This window comes from Scomber japonicus, chromosome 19, assembly GCF_027409825.1.
Source record: "Scomber japonicus isolate fScoJap1 chromosome 19, fScoJap1.pri, whole genome shotgun sequence".
NCBI lineage: Eukaryota > Metazoa > Chordata > Actinopteri > Scombriformes > Scombridae > Scomber > Scomber japonicus.
Window position 1 is genome coordinate 19,815,918 of NC_070596.1, and position 23,712 is coordinate 19,839,629.

Here is a 23,712-nt window from a genome sequence, read left to right on the forward strand (position 1 = left end):
AATTTTGGGCTTTAAATGAGCACACAGAAAACCTCTCACCAAAATAGCAGCCTGGTCATTTATTGTTATAGACCGCCCCCCGGTGGCGTACATGAAGAACACTTGGTGTACTGAGCAGAGTGCTGTAGCACAACATAAAATCATCACAGGAGGAAACCTCATTAAAATAACTATAGAAGGGCAGCAGCTTTCTGCTTTCCTGCTTTAGAAGACAAATAATCAATTTTTTATTTTTTATTTTCAGTTGAATTATTAGATAGATACATGGGATTAGTCAATGTAGATTACATTTGTGTTACCAATGGTTGATTATAAAAAAAAAAACCTTTGGAGACACCTGCTGGTCAAATGCTGACCTGAGCTGCAACTGACATCAAAAGTTAATAGAAAATGCTCTACTGACCCCCGGTGGTTGTATGTATGTATAACCATTACAGACTGAGACCACTTCTTCTACAGGAGAGTGATGTAGGTAGGTTGGTTATTGAGCTCAATTTAAGAGATTGGCTGTGGTTTGAAGTGACAGAATACTTATCTGTTTTATTACAACTAAATCTAAATTTTATTATGTATTTTCTGAGTAGAATATATGTGTACTCAACAACCTGAAAAGAATATGTGGAATAGATTTTGCATCTGTGTTGACCCTTGCAGATAATAAGGCATAAATCATTGTGTTTTCCAAGATGATTTGTGTTTCACTGGCGTGGTGGAGTTCACTTCAGGTCACCAATGTCACCCTCCTTTCTTCCTCCCCGTGCTTTCAGAGCCAAAATGTCTTCCATCTTTCATCATGTTTGAGCTACAGTGTCTTCCTCTTTCCTTCCCCTCTTGGCCTCTGAGCCGAGGTGCATTTTGCCTCTTTGTAATGTTTCAGCCAAGACGGGCCCGGTTGCGCTACTTGGATGGTTTCCTCATTGTACAGTTCATGAGCCAAGATCACAGTTTCCGTTCATTCAGTTAGGGCCAAAAGAAAAAGGTGGGGTTAACTGCGTCTGTCTGGTATGGTTGGGATCGGATGTGTTGGCACTAGGACACAGTGAGGTTGGACACTTAGTGCTGAGGGAGTGAGCGCCACATTTTCTGTCTTTCTCTCCCGTCACACTGCCAAGCTGTTTCTGACTTGCGCCATCCTCTCTCACTTTCTGTCAGCGCTGGGTATCATACCCTGCCATTTTTTAAATTTATTCCAATGCTCTGCCAGGCGGAGTCACACAGTAGCAATGCCAGGCCTCTGATACCCAGTTGTGTCTTGTTCTAATGAGGCCATCCACCGACAATACCCTCCTTGGTCTCTGATAGACAACTGGGAGGGCACTTGAGTTTCCATTTTCCAGTTGTCCGGCAGTTTCATAGAGACCACGCTAAAATAAAACAGTCAGACCACAATCATTCGAAACGCCAGTTGAACTGAGGTCTGGACTTTCTCCATAAGTTATTTTTGTGCCCTGTCAAATGTCTACATCGTTTCAAAGCTGATTGTTCACTAGTATCAGAATTTGTGATACCTTTTTGGTGAGTGTGTGTGTGTGTGTGTGTGAAGGACATTGTTTTGTGTTAGAAAATGTTTGTGTGATGGTTTTCTGCTTTGAATTGCAGTGTATGGATTTCTCCTTTCTGCTGGCACTTTCATTTTAGTCACAATGAAGACACTCACATGTCCACCGAACCAGAACAGTAGCATGTGGTTTGTTCTGCAGGGGATTTTTATCTGTTGCTTGTCATTTCTCACTTCTTAGCTTGTGGTTTAAAGGTTGATGTGCATATTTACTTTTTGTTTCTAAGAAGATAAGAAGTTTGTTAATCATGAAAATTAGTATTCAGCATTTACAGCCGCATAATCCGTGCAGCCGAGCACAAACAACAACACATCTCTTTACCCCAGTCATCACCTCGCGCTACTGTATGGAGAGGCTACATCATCCAAAGTCCCCGTCTACGTTCCACACTTCCTGCCAAGATTCGCTTCCCCTTTCCAGGGAGCCAGAATAGACTTACAAATAGTTCTGGGATGTGGAAAACATCTCGTTTGTGTGTGTGTGTGTGTGTTGGTGTGTGTGTCTGTGGGTGGGTGGGCGGGCATGCAAGCAACTTAGTGAGAAAGAGCTTCCTCTTTTTTCCCTCTGATTCTGCCGCACCTTCACTGGCCTCTCTGGAATGTCGACCTGCACACACACTAACCCCATCTTCACATCCAGTGTCAGGTTGTAATGACAGAAGCATTTGCGGATCATAGAACAACTATTTGATCTGTGGATTCACGCCAAGTGTCACATGGATCCTGGAAAACATTGAACATGAACAGCACAGTTTATTGTTCTAATTCAATGATAATATATTTTTATGGTACTTCTTCTGTTTATCATGATACCATTTTATTGTTTGGTGTGTCTAAAACATGGTAGTTATAGTAGTTATTTAAAAAAAAAAAACACTGGTTGTACTTTTTCACAGTGTAATCAGACATTAGCAGGAAGAAAAGTGACACAAATATGGTCAAAGACATGACAAGCAAAGTCAATATATCAACTCAATAATATCTCACTGGAAACAAAAATAACATGCCAGTAAAATAAATTATTTCTGACATCAAAATACTGTGTGAAGTTTATAAAGACTGAAGAACACAGACATGACACGCGATCAGTCATTCCTCCTGTCCTCCTGTCATGACGTGTGTGAAAAGGTGCAAGACAGAAATGTTCTTGAGTGTAGCTGCATGTGTGAATAGCCAAAATCACTAGCGGTGCCTGGAAGGTCATCCCAGTAATTTACTGGGCACTATGTGTGAAAGAGGCTAACGTGATTGTGTCAGCGTGATCCTTGGTGTTGTGACAGCCACAACTCGTGTGTGTGGGTATATGTGGGTGTTCTCAGCACTTACTGTACCTAAAATAACGCCAGCAAATATTTGGTTATCCACACATCTTTTTATCGGTATGTGTTAAAGACTAGATTAGATTTATTTTGATGAAGAAAAAAAATTCATAAGTGAAAGAAGTGTGGAGGAGGATGTGTGTTAATGATGCATGCATGTCATTTAATAAAAAGTTTGCTCATAATACTCTTTTCACTCGTGGGAGTTTCCTCATTAGCAGCACTGTGTGTGCTTCTGTTTCAGTGATATGACTGTGCTATGACCTGATGTCGTTTCCCATGAAGTCATGTCCTGGCTGCCAAAATCACATCAGCTCACTGTTATCAGGAGTCCAGGCAGTCACCGGGAGGGTCAGCTTCAGCTTTGTTACAGCTGTCATTGCGACGTGTTAAAGAGACAGTTCAACATTTTAGGAAATACACCCGTTCACTGTTTTGTTGAGAATTGGATGAGAAGATCTGACTCTCATGTCTGCATACTAAATATAAATCTATAGCCAGGAGAGGGTTAGCTTAGCATGAAAACTGGAAGCAGAGGGGAAACTGCTCAACTGATTAAAAAGATTAAAAAGGTTTTTTTTACAAACAAGATATAACATGTTAATTGGTGAGCTTTAAAAGTGCTGGTGGCTGGACTTTTTAAACTTTGTAAATGGTTAAGCGGTTTCCCCCTGTTTTAAGTCTTTATGCTAAGCTAGGCTAACTAGCCTCCAACTGTAGCTTCATAATTATATAGATGAAAGAGTTGATCTTCTCAGCAAGTAAGCTAAATGTTGAACTATTCCTTTAAAACACGGCCACAGCAGCCAGTTTTCTCAGTAATGCAAATAGTTATCATAGAGATGTGTTTTGCTTTGTTCAGTGACATAATACAGTATTACAAAAAAAAGGAGGGCATCAGAGAAGAAACAGAAAGCCAGGGTGAGACCAAGTAGAGTGGGAGAGCGGTCAGTCATTGAGGAGACATCCGGTCTCTGGTCTGTGAACAAAGCCGACCAACAGGGGAACAAAGCAGGAGTCTGGAGCTGAGATATTATAGACTGGTTGGCCCCTCTGTCTGGAAGTGTACGTGCCGCAGAGCAGGCTCCGGTTGAGAAGGGACACAGGGGGCGGGCCGGATTCTTTTTTGGCGATCTGTCTGTCAGCTGTCAGTGAGCCTGAGACCTGCACTCCACTCAAAGTATTTACTTACACACATTTAATGTCCCCATATGTCTCCGCTCTCTTTGTACACACTCTTCTGCTTGTCTTTTCTACCATCTTTTATCTCGTCTCCCTTTGCTTCTTCCTATTTGCTGTTTCCTTTTTCCTATCCTCTTCTGACCACCATAATTATGCTCCGTCCTCCCGCCCTCCTATCCTCATCTCGTCCTTCACTCCTCCCCTCCATCCTTCAAATGTTGGTGGGCAGCAGAACAATATCCAGGGGGTCATGGCGACCGGCAGCCCCCTCCCTGTGGTCTCTTCCTGCTATTGTCCCCGGTCTTACTGCTGCTTGGCTCCTACAGTCTATTAACTGCACACACACTGGCTTAATCACCACTGAGCACCGTCCTGCTCCGGCCTCTAGCATGGGGGAAACACCAGAGACTGGAGCACATGCATGAATACAGGTTACCTTGGGAAATTTGTGAGTGTTTCCACAGAGGTGTCCAGTAATTGTCCTATAGAGTACAACCAGCTGTGTGGTAAAACGTTAAATGTATCATTTCTGAGCTTGTCCCCCTGAAATTTATCACTTCTGAATGAAAGCCAGATATTAAAAATTTACCAAAAATTGAATGATGTTAAACAGGAACATATCATTCAGTATTCTCTCCCATTTTCTTGTTCTTTTATAATTATTGAACTAGTTTATGTACATGCTGCACTACTGGTGTGCTATCTCCCAAGAAACAAGGTTACCTTCAACCTGAGTCCTATTATATCTCCGTGATCGGCTGACTACCACCCACAGTGTCAATTTAAGGCTATAAAATGGTATTAAAATCAGCTTATATCATTGTGAGATTGTAAGAAGCAGCCAATGTGTCCTCACTTGAATAGAGGTCATTAAATAGTTGGCTTCACAAATATAATTCAAACCAGACCACACACGCGCACACAAAGCATCAGCCTTGGTGCTGTAGCGGAGATGAGGTGACCTGTCAATGTAATGTAACACAGAGAGTGCTGCATATGATTGAAGTCTTTTTTTCATCATTCAGAGAGATGTCTAGAACTGAGCGGTAAGCACATGAAACCTGCTGCTGCAGTGGTGGTTGTCGCATGATTACATTTCTATAGGGTGCTACAGTTTTCCCCCCGCTTTTCCTCTTGACACTTTGATCTCACAACGACTCCATCTCCTCCTGTAGCCAGACTCCCCCCCGAGTTCTTTGATGTACCTGTCTATCTGTCTGTTCTGCTGTGGCCCCAGCCTCAGATCACTTATTAAATGAGACGTGGATGTCAGGACCTCACATCTTTGCCTCTTATCACCGATCACCCACTGTATCCGACTGTGGCAGCTATAAATCTCTTCTTTCTGTACTGTTGGCAGGCGTCAGCCGCAGAGTAAGTTACATCAAAAGGCCTAAAGTAGAGATCATGAAACATGGAACAAATCCTATACTACAGGGATTTTACAGAACTATTTGGGAAATCCTCAGAGTTACGTGTTTAAGCTAGACACCGAATATCCAGAATCAGCAGCTGGTCGTCTGCGCTCATTTTGAATGGTGTTGCCTGTCGCCTTAATTCTCATAGTAGGAATACACATTTTTCATAATTCCTTCAATTAATAATCATTAAATGATCCTCATCGATTTACTGTTTTTAAACTAAGTTCAACACACAATTCACATTTGAGATTGAAAAATTGCACAGAGAGCGCAAAATATCTCTAAATATGGGCTCATTATTAGGCACACAACTAGATAATAGTTTTTAAAGATCTTCTTCAGACATGTTTTAAGAAATTTTAAAGTGCTCTGGTTGGAATAAAAAAAAAAAAAATTGTTCAGTTGACTAGACTTTAAGGAGGACTTTAAGGTAAAACGATTGCACATCAAAATGCAAGTAATGAATACTTAGACAACATACTTGTCATAATGTCTTCAAAAGATGTGAACCTTTATAGTTAATGTTACACTTGTATGTAGCGATGTGTAATTCTGAATGAAAGACATTTTTATCGCAGATACACTAACGCATCAAGCAAACTGAGTAGCTAAACCTAATTTCCATACACACGGGAAGAAGCACATTCGGACCTAGTAAGTGTCCAAATAATTTCAGCTGAAGCATTTTAGCTCCCCGCTGTCTGTTTTACGTGACTGCTATCTTGTATTTACAGTCTCTCTCGTTGTCATCCTTGCTTTCTCTCGCTTTCTCTCCCTCCTCTGCTCTCAACAACCTGTCCTGTAATGCCACCCCTGGGGCAGTTTTAAATTTATTGTCTTTGGCTGAGGGCCCTCGCAACATAAATAAGCTGAGAGAAACAATGGAGTGACTGAATGAGCATCATACCAGAATTGTTATACACTAGAGTGGACAGGAAGACGTGCACTTCACTTTCTATGCTATTGCAGAGAAAGTTCTATAATTGTTATTCTCCATTTCTATTCTTCCACATTTCCATCCATGTTCACTTCTCTCATTTCCTTACTTTCCTTCCTTGTTACTTATACTCTGTTCACACTAAAGCAGCGTTATTGTCATGAATGGATCAACAATGCAATCTAGCCCGGGTCCATGACCTCTCTAACAAAAAGTGAGAAAAATAAAACCCTTTTAGATACTGCAGGGGGTTTAAGTCATGAAATTTGCTTTTGTGGGTGTTGGGTCAGCACATATTCACTTTCTTAGCATTTTAAAAAGGGGCACATTCTTGTTGCCTGTTAGCTACGTGGCTATGTGAAGATACTTTAAAAAGGACACATCCTCTCTGTTAGCATCACAGGTAGCCTCTCCCGGTGACCTGTGATTTTCCTTGGAACGCCACAGAGTAAAATATGTCAACTTCCTTTGAACACAGACTCGCACAACTCAGCACGTAATACAATGCACAGACACAAACACATGCACCTCGGCCAGGGCTATGAAATTCAAACATGACGGCGAACCAATTCATGTTGTGACTGTCACTGTACGAGCTGCAGGCTGTGCATGTTGGCATACTGAGTGACAGCTTGGGGCGTGTACTGTCACTCATTGGTTACAGCCAGTAAAATCTGAGTTTGATGCTTGTGCTTTACAATAATTTCACCTTTCTACCAAACACACACATACTGTACACTACACAAACCATTACTGTACACTCTGTCTCGTTCTGTTTCTGGCTCACATACAAATAGTAAAACATGTTGAAACTGTTAATAGTAGAGATGTCAATTAAATGCATGTGTTATGTAAGACCATGTCTTGCGTTATGCTTTAAATTAAAGTCCTGCCTCCAAATTAGCAAAAATATTCGAGCTTCCTAGCCAGCCACATACTCCATTATCACCACCAACTGCCTCAAGGTCAAGGATATAAAAAGCTGGATGAAAACCATTTTTCTCATATTCAGCTGTCATGACTCTGTAGTCGTCATCACTGGTTGTATATCCCTCAACAAGCACATGCGAAGCTTCTCCGCCTGTGTTGACAGCTCCCCGTTTGCCAGTTCTCTCGCTTGCATTTTGATTCCATTCATTCCCTCAAACTTCGTATCAATCACATTGTCAAAACTGTCTTTCTCATCCAACTCTCATCCGCTCACTTTGTTCTTCAAGACTTGACTCCTCTCCTCAGGACTTCTCCAAAATCTGACTTAACGTCTCCTCCTCCTTGACTATACCAAAGTTCACCATTACAGGCTCCCTTCATTCCTCTTTGCTGTTCCAAACTTTCACCACTGCCCGTACTTTCAGATCAGCATATTTCATCCCCCTCACCCCCCCACAGTTAGGATGTCTTCAGAGCAGCTTTCATCCTGCAGCACACTTCAGTGATCAGTCATATATGTGCAAACACATATTCATGGTACATTTCTTTGTAATGAGATCAAAATCATTCTACTGAGACACAGGATGAGATGATCTCTAAATTTCTCCTCCTATTGTCTTCAAGTTTGTGGATCTGTTACTTAAACTGGACCTCCTTCACGGGTACCCATAGCAACACATATTTACAGCCTTTTGTTTTTTTTTTTAAACGCAGCTCTATTTTCAGTGTGAAAGCCCACTTAGGAGTAAGAACAAATCCTAGGGTGAAGGGACTTCTTCCTGCCATCCCCACCCTCTGGTACATCCTCTTTATCCCCTTTAGTAACCCTCACTTACCATGTTGAAAAAAAAAAAAGCTCACCATATATATTTTTTTTCATCTTACAAACATACAAACCCCACACTGTCCGTTTCTATCCCTGTCTTGCTCCCAGTGTCTCTCCCACTTACACAGCCAACACCCCCTCGCCATCCTTGTCACGTCCACAGGGCTCACGCTGCCTGCCACGAGGTGAGAGGTCTCCTGGCTGGGGACCAGGACAGCAAACGCCTCTTTGATCTACCCGGCGCTGGCTGCTACCTGCAGATAGCATATTCACACGCCCAGCGCTCTCTCTTTCAGCCACAGAGACAATTTTGCATCTCCCGTTTTCCTCTCCCTGTCTTTCAGTTTCTGTCAGACCTGTTTATAAACCGGGGTACTGTAGCTTTTCTCTGCTGCTGTCTAAAATGCCATTGTTTTTTGTTTTTTTTGGATATAGATTTGCACAATTTAAGAAAGGAATTTCTTATTTACAGCTGTATTTTTGAGATTTATTTATGCAATCTAACATGGTGATGGAAAAATGCTAGAAGTTAAAAAGGTTTGTGTGTGTGTGTGTGTGTGTGCACTCTGTCATCTGGTTACCATTTGAAGGCAGAATTACAGCTAATGATATCCTAGAGGAAAACTACAGTAGCTAAACATGCAACAGTTCCTTGCTTTCTTTCTTTTTGTGTGTGTGTGTGTGTATCCCCACCTACTTTTCCTCTCTGTCAGAGCGTTGCAGAGGCAAGTAGATGCAGTCTGGAAAAAGTAGCAGAATTTCACAGATATTAATGCTTTTGGGTTTATACATGAAGTCTTCTGAATCACTGCGGTTAAATGAAAAGCTTTGCACTAACAGACAGTTTAAGTGCGTGTTTGTCTGCACCGTTTTGGATATGACTATGCCACACAAATGCACCCCGCTGCTCTCCATGCACACACACTCTACCGCTCACATCTGGATTCAATCAGAAAGCAACAATCCCCCAGCAGTTTCTCGAGGAGAAGTGGGTTAGAGGAGCAGTGTCAAATATCAAGCTCCGACTCATTTGAATATCTGTGCATTTCTGAATGTCTGAATGCATAGTGAGTTTGCACAAAAGAGGAAAATAAGGGGCAGACACCCTCCAGGAATCCTATAGACACTTTCCACAAACCAAAGAAGTTTTACTTTAGTGAGTTAATTCAAAGCTGCAGGTATCGCATACAGTGCATTTGTACACATGAATGTTGTCCTTGTGGAATAGTAAAATATTGCCTTCAGCCATTACAGCTCCAAAGTACATTTGACAAACATTTTCTTCAACTCTGGCTTTCATTTTCTCACTCTGTCTCTCTCTTTCTCTCTGTCTCTCTCCCCCATATTTCATTGCGCGCCTCAGTGAAAACAAATTCTGACTTTTTCTTGTGACTGCAAAATCAACTCAAGCTCTTGTAACTTCTCTACCAATGAAAACCAAAAATGCAGCCAAAATCCAAAACCACATTCTAAGTGGCTGTGAAGAACTAATATGAAAGGATGAAAGATTGGAGTTGCTTAAATATGCAATATGCCTCCATAGCAAATAAAAAGAAGACAATATTGTCATTACATTGTGGACATAAACTGGTCATGAGACAGGATGCACTGAGATATGAACTCATTGTTTCCCATATTATAAATACGCTGACACTAATTGACTTTGACAGTTGATGGGGTAAACAGACGCCCTCCTCAGGCTCACACCCTTCATGCTCTGTGACAGTATGGTTACTTGTCACATAATACCAAGCACACAGTGGCAGTATACTTCTGTATTCATGCACCTGTTCTTCCACAACACCCTCCATCAATGCATATTGTATGTCTACACAACGGGGCTGGTCCTAGGCCAACTGTAACCATGGGAACAGCACACATTGATGCTGAGCGAATGGGGGGGGGGGGGGGGCACTTGATTGACAAGGCTGATGTTTAATGGATATTAGATGGTCTTATTTCCGTTGGACTGGGAATGGACTGTAATTAAAGGACTTAAACCAACAATCTGTACGTTTTACTGTGATACCATTTAACAGCTAAAAAATACCACACGTAGTCGAATTTGAAAAATACCCGTTGTTTATTTACTTAAACACTTACATTTTTATCTTTTCTCTGTTTTTAATAACATGAAATGTAGTTTCTCTACCTCCCAATTTCTTTCCCTTGTGTTGCTTGGCAACATAAAGCTAAACAGGGACATTAACTCTTTATCTATCTCTGTCTCTCTGCCTTTCCATCTTACTGTTCATTTATTTTATGGTTACACAAATAATCCTCGCTCAAAGTTGATTGGCTAAGCTTCTGTGGTAACATTGAGATTTAATATTGTACAAAACAGACAGAATAAAATAAATGTAGTAGTGGCTGCAACCAATGATTATTTTAATTATTTATTTAGCTTAATCCATTTGCACAAATATTTCAAATACTTAAATGACAGGCAATTTTGTTTAAATGTTAGAATGTCTTAAGTTTATGAAATTGTCTGGCATCAGTAATGCTCAAGTGCACCATGTTCACTATTGATGGGTAGCCAAGATTCAGAATTACAGCTTGATCAAATAAATTCAAGAAAACCTAGATTTTGTGTGTTGTAGTGATAAGAAAAACAAGCAGGTTTCTATGTACTTTTCCTTGTATAGTGGTGACAAATTCTATTCTGCAGATACTTTCGTCAAAATGATATAGCGTACATTGCTGCTCTTGACAACAGCTGTCTCTTACTCTATGATTTGTCTCTAACAGGTCTTCCCACCCCTTCCTAATGAGGCCGAGATTGCACACACCAAAAAGCTCTTCCGACGCAGGAGGAATGACCGACGGTAATGACGCATGCGAGCCTGCACACACACACGCTACACACACAACCACGCTACACACACATGCCTACCTCAGTGAGAGGGAATGTTTTTCTGTGTTGATGTCAGATGTCAGTGCACAGCCAGTCCTATAGCCTTAACATCTCTCCACAGCCAAAGCAATGTCAACACAGGAATGCAGGCTCCACACTTCACTGCAGACAGGAAAAAGAAGGAAGAAAAAAAACATTGAGGAGACATTCAAGGTTTTTTTTTCACATTTAATAGGTCACTCAACAATATGTGCCAGTTATTCAGTCACCCATGTTTGCCTCCTCAAACTTTCTTTCCTTTTTTTCTGATTATGGATTATGGATATTTGTCTTGCTTTGTGACATTCAACCTATCGTCTTGTACTTAAAAGTTTAAAGTCTGCCACTCTGGCACTAAATTTTGCACTGGCACATCTGCTCTAATTGTATACACTCTGAAATCTAATTTCAACCAAGTCTGACTTCATTGAAACCAGGTCCTTAAGAGAGAAAAAAAACCCCATCTCTCTTTCTCTCTTTCTCTCGTTCTCTCGCTCCCTGCCCTGATGTCACTGGAAAACTGTTCTTCAGTTGCTAAGAGACAGGCGAAGAGAAAATATTTGGGTTGTATTTGTGGTTAAAAAGAGGAAATTTTAGCTGTACCAAATGGACAAAAGCACTTTCATCCTTGTTTTTAAGTACAGAGAATAATTGCTGCTGTCCAGAGCTATTGTGTTTATGTGCGATGGGCGCAGCGCAGTGCTGGCAAAAAGAAAAGAACAAAAATATAAACTTGGACCAACAGCAGTTTGCTTAGGTTTCAGTCTATTTGTTTTGCGAACTAGAAATATTAACAAGAGACCATCCTGTTTTTTTTGTGTGCACTCTGGTTCCAAGCACACTCAGTCAGTACTTTACAGCTTGTATTTGAGGGCTGACAAAATGTCCAGTTTTACATACAGTATGTGTGTTTGTGTACATGTCTGGTATGTGTGTGTGTGCATTTGTCTGTTGTCGAGGTGTAATTTAGCAACTGGGCAGAAGTTAAACTTGCAGAGTGGGGCCCAAAAGTCTGAGTCAACTACCAAGAAGTGTTTGTTTTTATCATTTGTTATGACATGAAACATTGACTGACGGTTGCTTAACACCACCAGGGTGGTGGAAATATTCATGTGGAAGCTTCACTTATGTCAGAGTTAGTGACTCGCACAGGACCAACTACACATTGACCAAAGAATTGGGCCACTCTGCTTTACAGAGACATGACTCGCATAAAAGCATACCAGGCTAGTTTGAAGTCCAAAGAAAAGCAACTGTAAAAGAAAGGCCTCTCTTGCACGACTTTCCCTCCGCAGTCACCCCAGCCCAACCCATTTAGCGTTTTTGGAAAGAATTGAAAAGGAAAATATGAAATGTACTATACTATAACAAGACATGCCTGAAGACACTGCCCAAACAGTTCTCCCAATTATGGATTCCTAAAGAGTTCAACCTGTGATTTTGGCATACCAAATATTAAGAAATCCACTCAATTAATGCTAAACTAAGGCAGCATATTGCTGCCACCATGACAGAAAAGTATTCCTTTTTATGTTGTTACAAGACTATAATGAGATAGTTTCATGTTACAATAATGATGTACTTCTCTTGGTATTATTATTTACTAAATTGTTCCATTTTAACAAGAAGCTTTTCTTGGCACATCACACCACTTTATCTTGTTCTCAATCTTTCTCGTTATATCACCTAATGGATGTCTATCATCTAAACAAGAAAAAGATCTAGTCAGTGCCTAAAGAGATGATATTATAGCCTACAGCTGCTAGAAAAAGTGAAGCTGAAATAATGAGAACGATCGTGATATGACAAGATAAAGTGATATGTTTTTACAAGAAAGGTTTCTTATTAAAACAGAACAATTCTGTATCTAGTAGTAACAAGAAAAGTAGTGTCAGTACTAATGTGTTTATTGGGAGTTAAGTACATAAATATTACCATTTAATGTACTGCACATGAGTTGGCCTCTAGCTCATTTTTATCTGCAGTCCTTTCAGTAGGTCAATATTAAAACATAACAGCACAAAGTGTGTCACTATGACAATAAACTATAATTATAACATAACATGGAAAGGAGTTTGTATATCAGTTGGCAGTATCATAAGACACATATATACTTGATACACTCTAGATGCCTTTTATATTTGAGTTCAAGCCTTTGAAACGTTTGATACAAATACCACCACCAAGCTGTAATGTGAGCCCAACTGTAGCATTGTATCAGCACTCGTCACTTTTTGTGGTTATGTTGTGCTGCATTATAAATCCTGGGAAAGCCCTCTTGTGCCTCCTTATTCCAAAGAGATGCATTGCACAGGTTGGCCAAATGTTTTCTCTGCAGAGGAGGAAAGAGAGGGATTAGCTTTCTGATGAGAAATATCAAAGGAGACATGAGGCAGAGGATAAGAAGACAGAAATGTGTAAAACGGACTGCAGACAGAAATTAAGCTAGAACTACTCTCGCAATGCAAATGTCAACTGGCTAAATCTGACATCTCCATTTCAAAGGATCTTTCTGTGAATCTTGTTCTTTTCTTTAGAATAATCAACAACTGGAAACAGGGATAAAAGCAATCTGGGGTTTTAGTAATGTTTTCTCACACTGCCATTTGTCTATTTAAGTAGCATATCAGGTAAATTGGAAAGGAAATGTACTGTAGAATGTCATCATTGTTGGTAGTCAGGAAGGCTTTCATACATCATAGAGAGTAGACACAGAAAATATAAATGTAATGTGAGTGAGTCATCACAACCATCCAGCCTGGCCAAGCAACAATGCTCCAGAGCCGAGTATAAAAGGTTAGATATGAAAGTGTGGAAACAGGTTATTGTAGTAAAGAATTTGTCAACTGACACAGAAAAAAACAAACAAACAAGCCTCCACAGTTTTCATGTGTCCATACTGTCATTTATGAAGCTTATTGTGTTTGCTGACCAAATACATCAACTGCACATGTTTGCCCATGAAACATGGTAAGCCGCTTATATGGATATTCTCTTGCATACAGGTTGCCTAACAAAATAAAACCAGTAGCCTATGACAATAAATACTCGCTGTCGTGAGAAACCACACAGAAAACGTTACATTTGTGTTGTTTTGTAAGTGATGTATCAATACAGCTGAGTGAAGAAAAGTTCATAGTAATAACCTGGAAGCAGAGGATGAAACATGGAGATGAATATTAATCTTTTTTTGTACAACGCGTATCAGTAAATAGAACATGTGCATCGTGCGACTCGAGGGTTGTTAACCGTACAGCACAAGAAAAAAGAAACAGAGTGAGTCTGTGAGATTGAGTAAAGCAAAAGTGTAGGCTGGATGTGGCTGGAAGGAAAAGAAAGGGGAGGTGGTGCATGTGTTTCTACTTTAGTAGGCACGTCAAGCAGGGCTGAAATTAGTTGTGATTTACTGGAATGTGCTGCTTACCGCTCGCTGCTCCAAACAGCAAAGGGGCAAAGTACGAGCTAATATGCTCCTTCCTCGTCTCTCTTTTTTCTCTCTCTCTCTCTTTCTAAAAAAGGTGAACCTCTGTGCATTTTTTGTGGAGCTTTTACAAACAGTAAAAAGTGTTCTTTTAGTCATAAGTATGTTCACGCTTACACTTGAAGAAATATGATTTTTAACACTTCCTTACTAAACCAGCTACCTGCTTGATTGAGCGTCCGCTGCTCATACACTGTTCACACACTCATTTGAGCTTTTTGAGCTGAGAATTGAAATGTTTATTTAATTATTTGTGAAGTTCTGGATGTCAGCACATGCAGTACCAATGCCACCGTCTGTTTTATAACCAAGATCATGTCTGCTTTTTGTTGTGTGTGTGTGTGTGTGTGTGTGTGTGTGTGTGTGTGTCTGTGTGTCTGTGTGTCTGTGTGTTTACATGCATTTATTCAATCAAGTAAAAGTAAACAGCTGGTCTGCTTGATTCTCTGACCCCTACTGAAGCTTTTATGCTGATATCTTCTGGCCGTGACAACTCAAGGTTTCTGACTATATTCTCCAATTTATACATGCATGTATGCATGCACATTCAGTATCTGAGGTTTGATTTTGAATCTTAAAGGATATTGCTGGCAGTTTTCCATATTGTTTCTTTTTGTTGCCACATCATGTGCAGAGACAAACCAACAAAGAATAGATCCTACTTACAAATATTGTGTGTGTATCCAAAACCTGATATATCTTATTCTTCACCTCGATTGTTGTCCAAAAAGGATTAAAAAAGTCAGTGAGCCACATAGATGCACTGGACTAAATGGACAGCGCATACTATTTTGCACATTTGAAAGACACAAACATCAGTGTGCCTCGTTAGTAGATCAGTTTGCGTATTTTTTTCGGGTGATGTCAAGTTTGCACATGTTTTTACACACGCAAACCTTTAGTAAATCAGGCCCTATGTGCACAGTAGCTCCAAAGACTAATAATAGTGATAATGTTTTCATACTGTGGAGAATATTTCTGTGCAAGGCAGAGGCCACTGTGCATAGGGGGGAAGTTATTTGAGAAATTTACAATGTAGTACATAGTCAAGAGGTTGTGAAACGTAGTGTAACAAAGTAGCGTAGTGGTGATGGCACATTTGTTGACAATAAGAAAAATACAGAAAATTGCCAGCCGTATCTTTTTGAAACTTAAAAAAAAACAATGGAAAGAGTAAAACAAATTCTAGCCCAATTGATAATATTGGTACATTAATTCAGCTTATTGCACATATACAACTATTGGGCAATAAATGACAGGAAAAGCAAAGGAATAGTTTGAAATAGCTTCTCTGTTCTGTAGTTTATCCACCAGAGTTCATTTTTCAACTGTAGTAAAGTCCTGACTGGTACATTTCCAGGTTGCAGTTGTTTTTTATGTTATGGGTTTTGTAAAAAAAGGAAAAGTAATAATAATCATCAGCTGGTGTATCATTATCAGATTGTTTTTAAACTCTCAAATATCAATATTGGTATCAGCCTAAAAAGTCCTGCATCGGTCAGGCTATAATACAAATGCTCAGTCAGGCAGTCAAAAGTCGTCTCCCCACAGTCCATTAAACCAGTGTGTTGTGGCCTGTATAAAGCTAGGGCTGCGTTATTGACTGTCTGCCTGCAGGCTGCTTTTCCCCCGGGCCAATCGATTTGCTAGTCTGGGTCAACCAATGGTCCAGCGGGCCGCCAAGTTCTCCATCCACGCACACACGTACACCCACAGCAACAGCCATGATCGATCATCAGTATCCTACCACCTCCCATGATCATATCTGCCAAATTAATTTCACCTTTTTTTTTGTTTTTAGTTACCATGGCACCCTCCACTTCCTGTAATTCTATGCATGTTGTTTGAATGACATAGTTATCAACCTGTAGTTTTTTGTTTGTTTCCGCTTTGCTGCCTTGCTTTTCCCCTGTCTTCTTCGTGCTATCTAAACCCCCCCCCCTCCCCCCCTCAAATCCCAATCCCTCCCTCCGCCGTTTTCTACAAATTGTTCTGCCATTTTGTCTTGCTCTTCATCTATCCTTCATCCCTCCATCCTTCCATCCTTCCAATCAACCTGCATTGTGGCACGCCCTCCTCTCCTGCTTGTAGACTGGTTGATCATTTCACCCGAGACCAGTTAACCATACTTCTGCCAACTGGCCCAGGGGGAAGACGGCAAGTCTCAGCCAGGTCAGTGACAACACGAGGGAGGAGTGAGACATGAATACATTTTTCAACATATGGCACAGCATAAATTTGATTTATTCTACTCGACAGAGGCTTAACATCTGAAGGTCAGTTGGTAATTGGTGAGACAAGAATAAAGTGCTTCTTTTGTTTCATTTTGTTTTCATCAGATACTTGAGTAGCCTAAAATAAGAAGTAGGTAGAGTAGAAATAGAGGGATTTGAAAAAAAAAGGAGACACACAAACAGGCAGCATCACACTAAGATAATTTCTATCTGATTACTACCTCGATGCTACCAGACTCATCATCTCAAACCAAAAGAAAAAAAATACAGTTTCTCATTTGATTAGATAGTTGATCACTCCAGAGACAACCTGTTTCCAAGTAACAAGATTTTGTGAGATGAAATTTCATCAGTGGCCCCATCATTTATCCTTAGAGCAAACATCTCCCTGGCAGTAATGTGACTGATGGATGGTCAGTCTGAGCAACACTCAAACTACTGCAGAGCTTACAGTCATTAAATGTGATTAACATTTAATTACTGTCTCACTTTCACCTCTCCACATCGCCAGTAGATCAGGAGAATGGCTTATTAGAGTTGAGCCTAAACTAACAGCTGTTGTAAAGATCAAATTATTCATCAAACGTGTGTGTGTTCGAGAGACTGTAGTCTTCAACTGTCATGGAGTCTCTGTCGAGCAGTCGGTGGCTTTGCAAAAGATTCAGAAATCTCACCCTCTGCAGTCATTAAATGAGATGTCACAATTTCTGCCTGTCAGCGTTAAGCCACAGTATCAGACTGATTAAGTAAAAGATTGGTTAAAATATTGAAACCTCGAGAAAAGTCGAGAAATGTTAGCTGTAAAAAATGAAAAACCTGATTTACCATTCTACACTTAGATTAGCCACGCAATTAAAAACGTGTCAGGATGATGAACGTCTGACTTAGAAAGACATTGAGAATATTCGCAGTGTGTCACAGAAAGGCTGTCGGAGGTAGAGGAGAGAGTCACAAGATGAACTGTCTCCCAACCTCCCCAAGAGAGTGAAGAAGAGGGGCCAGCAAGACATAAACCAAATGAACTTGCACACAAAAAAAGGCTATAAATACACTTGCACACATTCACGTTCTCTCCTCATACAAGTGCACAAACACACACACACACAAACACACAAATGGGTGACAATAGAGGACAAACCAACATACAGTCTGTTGCAGCAGGGACAGAACATCATTCTCTGAAAATACAGATTTTCCCTTATTCTGTGTTTCAATGATGTTGGTAGAAAGTGCCATCTGTCCTCTGCCTGAGATGATGTTCACGTTAGACTCTTTCCTGTTGGTAGAGAGCGTGTCACGTATCCACGTCCAGCATCCTTTTCAGTTGATACGCAAGCTGTGGAAATGGTTGCTAGTAGTTTAAGTTATTGTTCTTCACAGCAATCAAGAACTATGTAGGGTTTAGAATTATTCCCATTATTTTCTCGATTAAATGATTTGTTTATGAAACATCAGAAAACTGTGAAAATACCCATTAAATGTTTAATAATCCAATGTGACAAAACCCCACAATTTTGAATTTACTGCAATGCATGACAAAGAAAAGCCGAAGTAATTGCAGAAAGAAATCCTGTTGATGGACTAATTAGTAGATTGACTAATTGTTGCAGCTCTAGAAATATGTGTGTTGATGACATCTGCACTTGGCACCCTTTTTCTGTTGCTATTTTTAATGACTATAGCCAGGCCCTTAGCTATTGAGGCTGCACAATATTATCATTTCAGCATCGACATCACGATGTGCAATAGTCATACTGCATGAAGTGTAATTTCAATGAAGGCACATTATCTCAAACATGTCAGGCTACAATTTTCTTGCTACTTTATACAAAAGAAAAATTTGCAAGGTTCTCATTTTCCATGACTAATTTACAATAGACTGGCTGATATTACACAATTTAGTCCGATTTAAGGGTTCTTGGATACAGAGTTTGTTCAGTTCATGATGTGCTCTGGTGAAGGGTTGCACTGCATTTATTTATCAAACAATCAAATCAGGCCCCACTAGTCGCCTACAACAACCTGAAAATGAGCGCTGCCCGATTTGGTTGTTTGATAAACTGATCACGTGCTCCTCTTCAACAAAGCACATACCGTACTGATCACTGTGCATGCAGAGTCTGGTATCGCTGCTCTGCAAACATGCATGTCATGCAGCTACTCTAACCAATAATATCGCCTGGATGCTAGAGGCAGGCGTTCAGTTATAGGAGGCAGCTTTTGAGTGAGTGTATTCCTATTATCAGTGGCACCTCATCCCAGTGCTGGTTAAAAGCTTAAAAGTTACTGTCACAGGGCTGGTCCATCAACACACACACAACTTGCAGTAACCAGATCCGTCTGTACTTACATCTTGCCGACATATAGATAAATCTGTCTGCTTCAGTTTAAGAGTCCTCAGCTGTGCCAGGAGGCCTGTTTATCTTCCACCACGCAGATTAAGCATACATTTGAACACTGTTAGAAAAGGTAGACTACATGTAAGTAACATAACTGTGACACACAATCAATTTGTAAAGTTTATTATGTTTTAACTACAATCAAATCCTGCTCTGTAAGTATGCTGTAGTTTTTTCTAACATTTGGTTTCTTTTGAACCCAAAGAACATTTCCAAGGTTGTTATATTAATTTATTTGGGATGGAATGAAATTCTTTATAAAAGATGTTTGCAAACTTAACTTTGTCTGTGATAGTGTCACACAGCTTTCTTTCACAAGGTAGAATAGTTCATGTGCCTTTTGTTGTGCAACCTCAAAAATGTCTGGCTCATTCATTCGTCTTGTTTGGGTGTAAATAATTGAGCTTTTTAAGTTTTGGCAAATGAAGTGCAAGGAAGGGCTTTTGTGAGGAATGATGAAAACCACATTATTCTTGGCATTGAGGAAAGTTGCACTAAGGAAAGCTACACAGCCTTTCTTTTTTAGTCAGTCCAGCCTCCTACGAGGCTTACAGTACACGACCCGACTGATGTCACAGGCTTGTGTTTTGTTTGAAACTGTATTAAAGACACCTTGTGGTCGACCTTCTCTTTTGGTCTTTGAAGAGAACACCTTGAGTGAGACTACAAGGTGCTCCAGAGCTTTTTGTACTAGTTAAATTTAAAAAAAATCTAAACCCTCCACTGTCCCTGAGTTCATTTTGTAAGCAAAGAGAACAATCCTGGCAGTGTTAATATAGGCCCCATATAAACTGTCCATTTACATTTATATTGCCTGTTCAGAATGGGCCAATTGCGTGGCCTCTGGATGCTACTTAACGCTTAGAAAAAAATGATTACAGTTGATTTTAAGTGTTTCATGTTGTCTAGCATTCTATTATACACAGATACAATCTAATAGTAAATAAATGTTATTTTCTCGTTTCAAGTAGACTGAACTGAGGGCTGTATTTAACAATAAAATAATGTGCATCCTAAATTTAAGTGGCTCTTAGATCGTTCCTATTTTCTGTGCCTTCAGTTCAGATGAAGTTGAGTGGGTTTGTTCCAAAGATTTGTGCTTTGTCTTTAGTGGTGCTTAACAATCGCCACAACCTCAGAGCATATTATACAAACTGGTTTTGAACAACCCATGGAAGTTTTTGCTCTGTTTTTCGTGTGTAACCACAGTCATTGTGTATTGGGCTCTTAGCGCTTCCATAACAGAGATGACCTACGCTCAACCATTTCTCCAATCTTTTCTCATTTAAGAGCACTTTTCTCAAACTCGTGTCATGTCTCTGGTCTCACCCTGACATGCAGGAGTTCGTCGTCAGAGCCCTGAAGCAGAGTGGCTCACTGATCGCTGGTGCATTTAAAGTTTATTAATATTAAACATGTTGATTGTCCAAATTGCACCAAATTTGACACAGCACTCCCTTGGGTTCTCAGTCATATGCCCGGCAAATGTGGAGTCTGCTGGGTGAATGGTTCAAGAGATGTGCAAAGGAAATGCATGCAGTTATTATTATTATTAAGATAAAGTGGACGTGCAGGTAGTCAAGTGGTTGGAGCGCATGCCACATACGCAGCCGACCCCGGTTCGAATCCCGGCCGGAGGTCCTTAGCTGCATGTCACACACCCCTCTCTCTCCTGTTTCCTGTCTGTCTATTGTTAAATGAAGGCATCTGTGCCGAAAAAATCTTTAAAAAAAAAAAGAAAAAAAGATTAAGATTAAGTGGCCCACAGACTGTTTTTTGTGGTTTCATATGTGTGTACTATACAGGCACTAATACCATGTGCCACAGTACTCTAGTTGAAGTATTCAGGTCTGATTGCTGAGATGGCCAGACAGACAGGGTCCAACATTAAACATTTATATGTACTATAATTACTTAAACTCAGACACAACTACTGTACTGAAGGTTTCTATAATTCCAAACATAAGGGCTGGATTCCCCACAGTTTTTGATGGTTCATCTAATTTGTTGTGGCTCATTTAGTGGCTTACCCATTCGCTCTGTAGTCTGAGGCGATGTGGTTTTCTCAACATGCCCTTGATGTTAGCCTTTATGCTGTGAGTTATAGCCCAACACTGTGTCTTTTATTATTAAATTGATTTGTCAGGGACTATGGAGGAAAAATAGTAATGTCAAGCAAATAGAAGAGATGCTTTGTACCAGGTTTTTTGCATTTGCAGTGCCTGGTCAGGTAAAATGAAGAAAAGCAAGTTTGTGGTGAACTACAGTGAAATATATCTGGCTGCTGAAACTGACAAATTCAGTTAACTTGGTCTTTCAGTCATTTCCATCTGAGTTTCTGACTGTCTGGCCACAGCAGACCAGAGGGACAACTTAAAGCAACCTAAGATAAAATTAATCACCTACCTTAAATCATCTGTCACTGATTAACTATACAGTCTGATGCCAACTGTAACGCTTTATTTTCTTACAGACTTAAAAGTAGAGTTAGAGTTCCTTCATGTGCAGTCAGATCATATTCAGCATGCATTATTTAACTGGGGTGAAAAGCACTTATGGAGTTGAGCTTATCAACTCAACAAAGGTGTGTTATCAGCTGCTAGTTGAGTTTTGTGGTAGTTCACAGGCTGAGGCAGATAATTGGTTACCTCCTCTGTGCCAAGGTGGCTAATCCCTTTGACCATATGTCAGCAGCTTGTCAAGTCCAGAGCCAGTACAGCAAAAGGACAGAGCTATGCAGGACAGGAAAACACAGGCACGCTGTGCATCCACATGTAAGCAGCCATTTGGGCTTTAGAAATTTTAGTTTGTATTAGTAAATAATCCAGTTAGTCGCTTTGATTGGACAATGACTATTGTTTTACATAACTGAGCTGTTGTAGTTAGTTGTGAGAGAACAGAAGGGAAAAGAAGAGGTTGTAGATCATCATGGTGTCAGTGTGACACAGATGTGTGGTCAGAGTGGAGGACAACAGTTTAAGGGACAATCCCACTGCTACTGCTACATCGCAATGAAGCTAACTGAAACCTGCTCACTTTCCAGGAGACAGCAGCGGCCTCAGGGAGGAGGAGGAGGAGGTGGCGGTGGCAACGGCGGCGGAGGAGGAGGAGGAGGAGGAGGGAAGAACCAGTCTCTGCTGATACAACAGCAGTCACCACCACATCAGAGGGATCAAACTCAGTCTCCAAACCAACAGCAGCAGACTTTGACAGAATTAGGAGATAACAGAAACAATAGCGCCGGTCGGCCGCCCCGTCAATATCAAGGAGGACATGGGCAGCGCCAAGGAGGACCCCCACATCACGGATACAGCCAGAACCGGCGCTGGCACCACAATCAGAAAGGTCAGGGGCATGGACAGACAAATCCTACGTGTGATAAAGGATTACCCCCACGAACAACCAAAGACAAAGAGACTGAGAATGTAAAAGTGGGTAACGAGCAGATCAACAGACCAACAGAGGAGCCTCAAGACGGCAGCAGTAAAAGTCCCAATGAGTCGCCCCAATCCGAGTCAACATTCAACACGACCGCTTTCCCAGATCTGACAGTTATTAAGGAATCTCCCAACCCACCAGGAAGTGGTAGGGCAAGCGAAGGCCACTCGCAGCAGCCCAAAATCAGCTTGCTTCAGTCATCAAAGGAGAGGCTGAGGAGGAGACTAAAGGACAAGGTACTGAAAAGCTGCTTAGAGCCTGTCATTCAGTATTAACGCAATCAGGACTAATGTGTATGTGTACACACGCTGCCATTTAGACTTATAACTACTTTTGTTATGTTCACACACATAATGTACATGCACTCTAAAAAAATACAGACATGAAGATACACACTTTTCCCACACTGCCTTGCTTAAGTCATTTTTCTACTCAGTTATTTAGCGTTCAGATTGACACACTCAGACTGGTGGGGAGGAGAGTACATGTTCTCACTAAGGAGGTGACGAAACTAAAGTGGCATTAGCTTAACCGTTTTTGATGTTTTCCACTGCGTGCACTAAACTGGCGAGTCAGCCGGCTGTGTTGCTACTCTCAGCCTCCTCTTTCTACACCTACCTCATTACCAGCAGGGGCGGTTTGATTTGACAGCACGGGACTCCCCAGCAGGCAGCAAAGCACAAAAATGATAAACATATCCTCAGTGACGCCAGTGAATCAATGAATCCAGACTAGGAGCCATCATTAACTTGATGAGGGTGTACTACATTCAAGCAAATAGTATTCTTAATATTTTATTTAAGGAGCATTTTTTCTTAGTTGTGTAGCACTTTCACCATGACTTTAAAGACATATCTAACTACTGATGTTCTGATCATGTTTGTGTGGAGAAATTCATACACAGATCACCAAACCAAAATAAGATATAGCTTTTTATGTCACAAGCCATTGATTGGGTCTCATGTCATGTTGCTATTGACATGTTTTTAGTGGGTACTCAGTACAAAGGAAGCAAGGTGAGTATAATCTGTCATGCAGGTGAATATATTAGCATATAATGCAAAGTAAGTATAATTCAAGAAACTCAGACT

General features: G+C 40.6%; 1 protein-coding gene across 2 annotated transcripts in view; it reads left to right on the forward strand.

The window, feature by feature from the left end:
• Positions 1–23,712, forward strand: part of ctif (CBP80/20-dependent translation initiation factor) — a 56,253-nt gene that overhangs the window by 17,749 nt on the left and 14,792 nt on the right. Inside the window, exons 8-10 of one of the 2 annotated variants that reach the window (XM_053340395.1) lie at positions 10,925–11,001; positions 16,642–16,722; positions 22,227–22,857. In XM_053340395.1, the coding sequence (XP_053196370.1) occupies positions 10,925–11,001; positions 16,642–16,722; positions 22,227–22,857 (789 nt within the window). The remainder of the gene's footprint in view (positions 1–10,924; positions 11,002–16,641; positions 16,723–22,226; positions 22,858–23,712) is intronic. The other variant, XM_053340396.1, reaches the window with a different exon arrangement.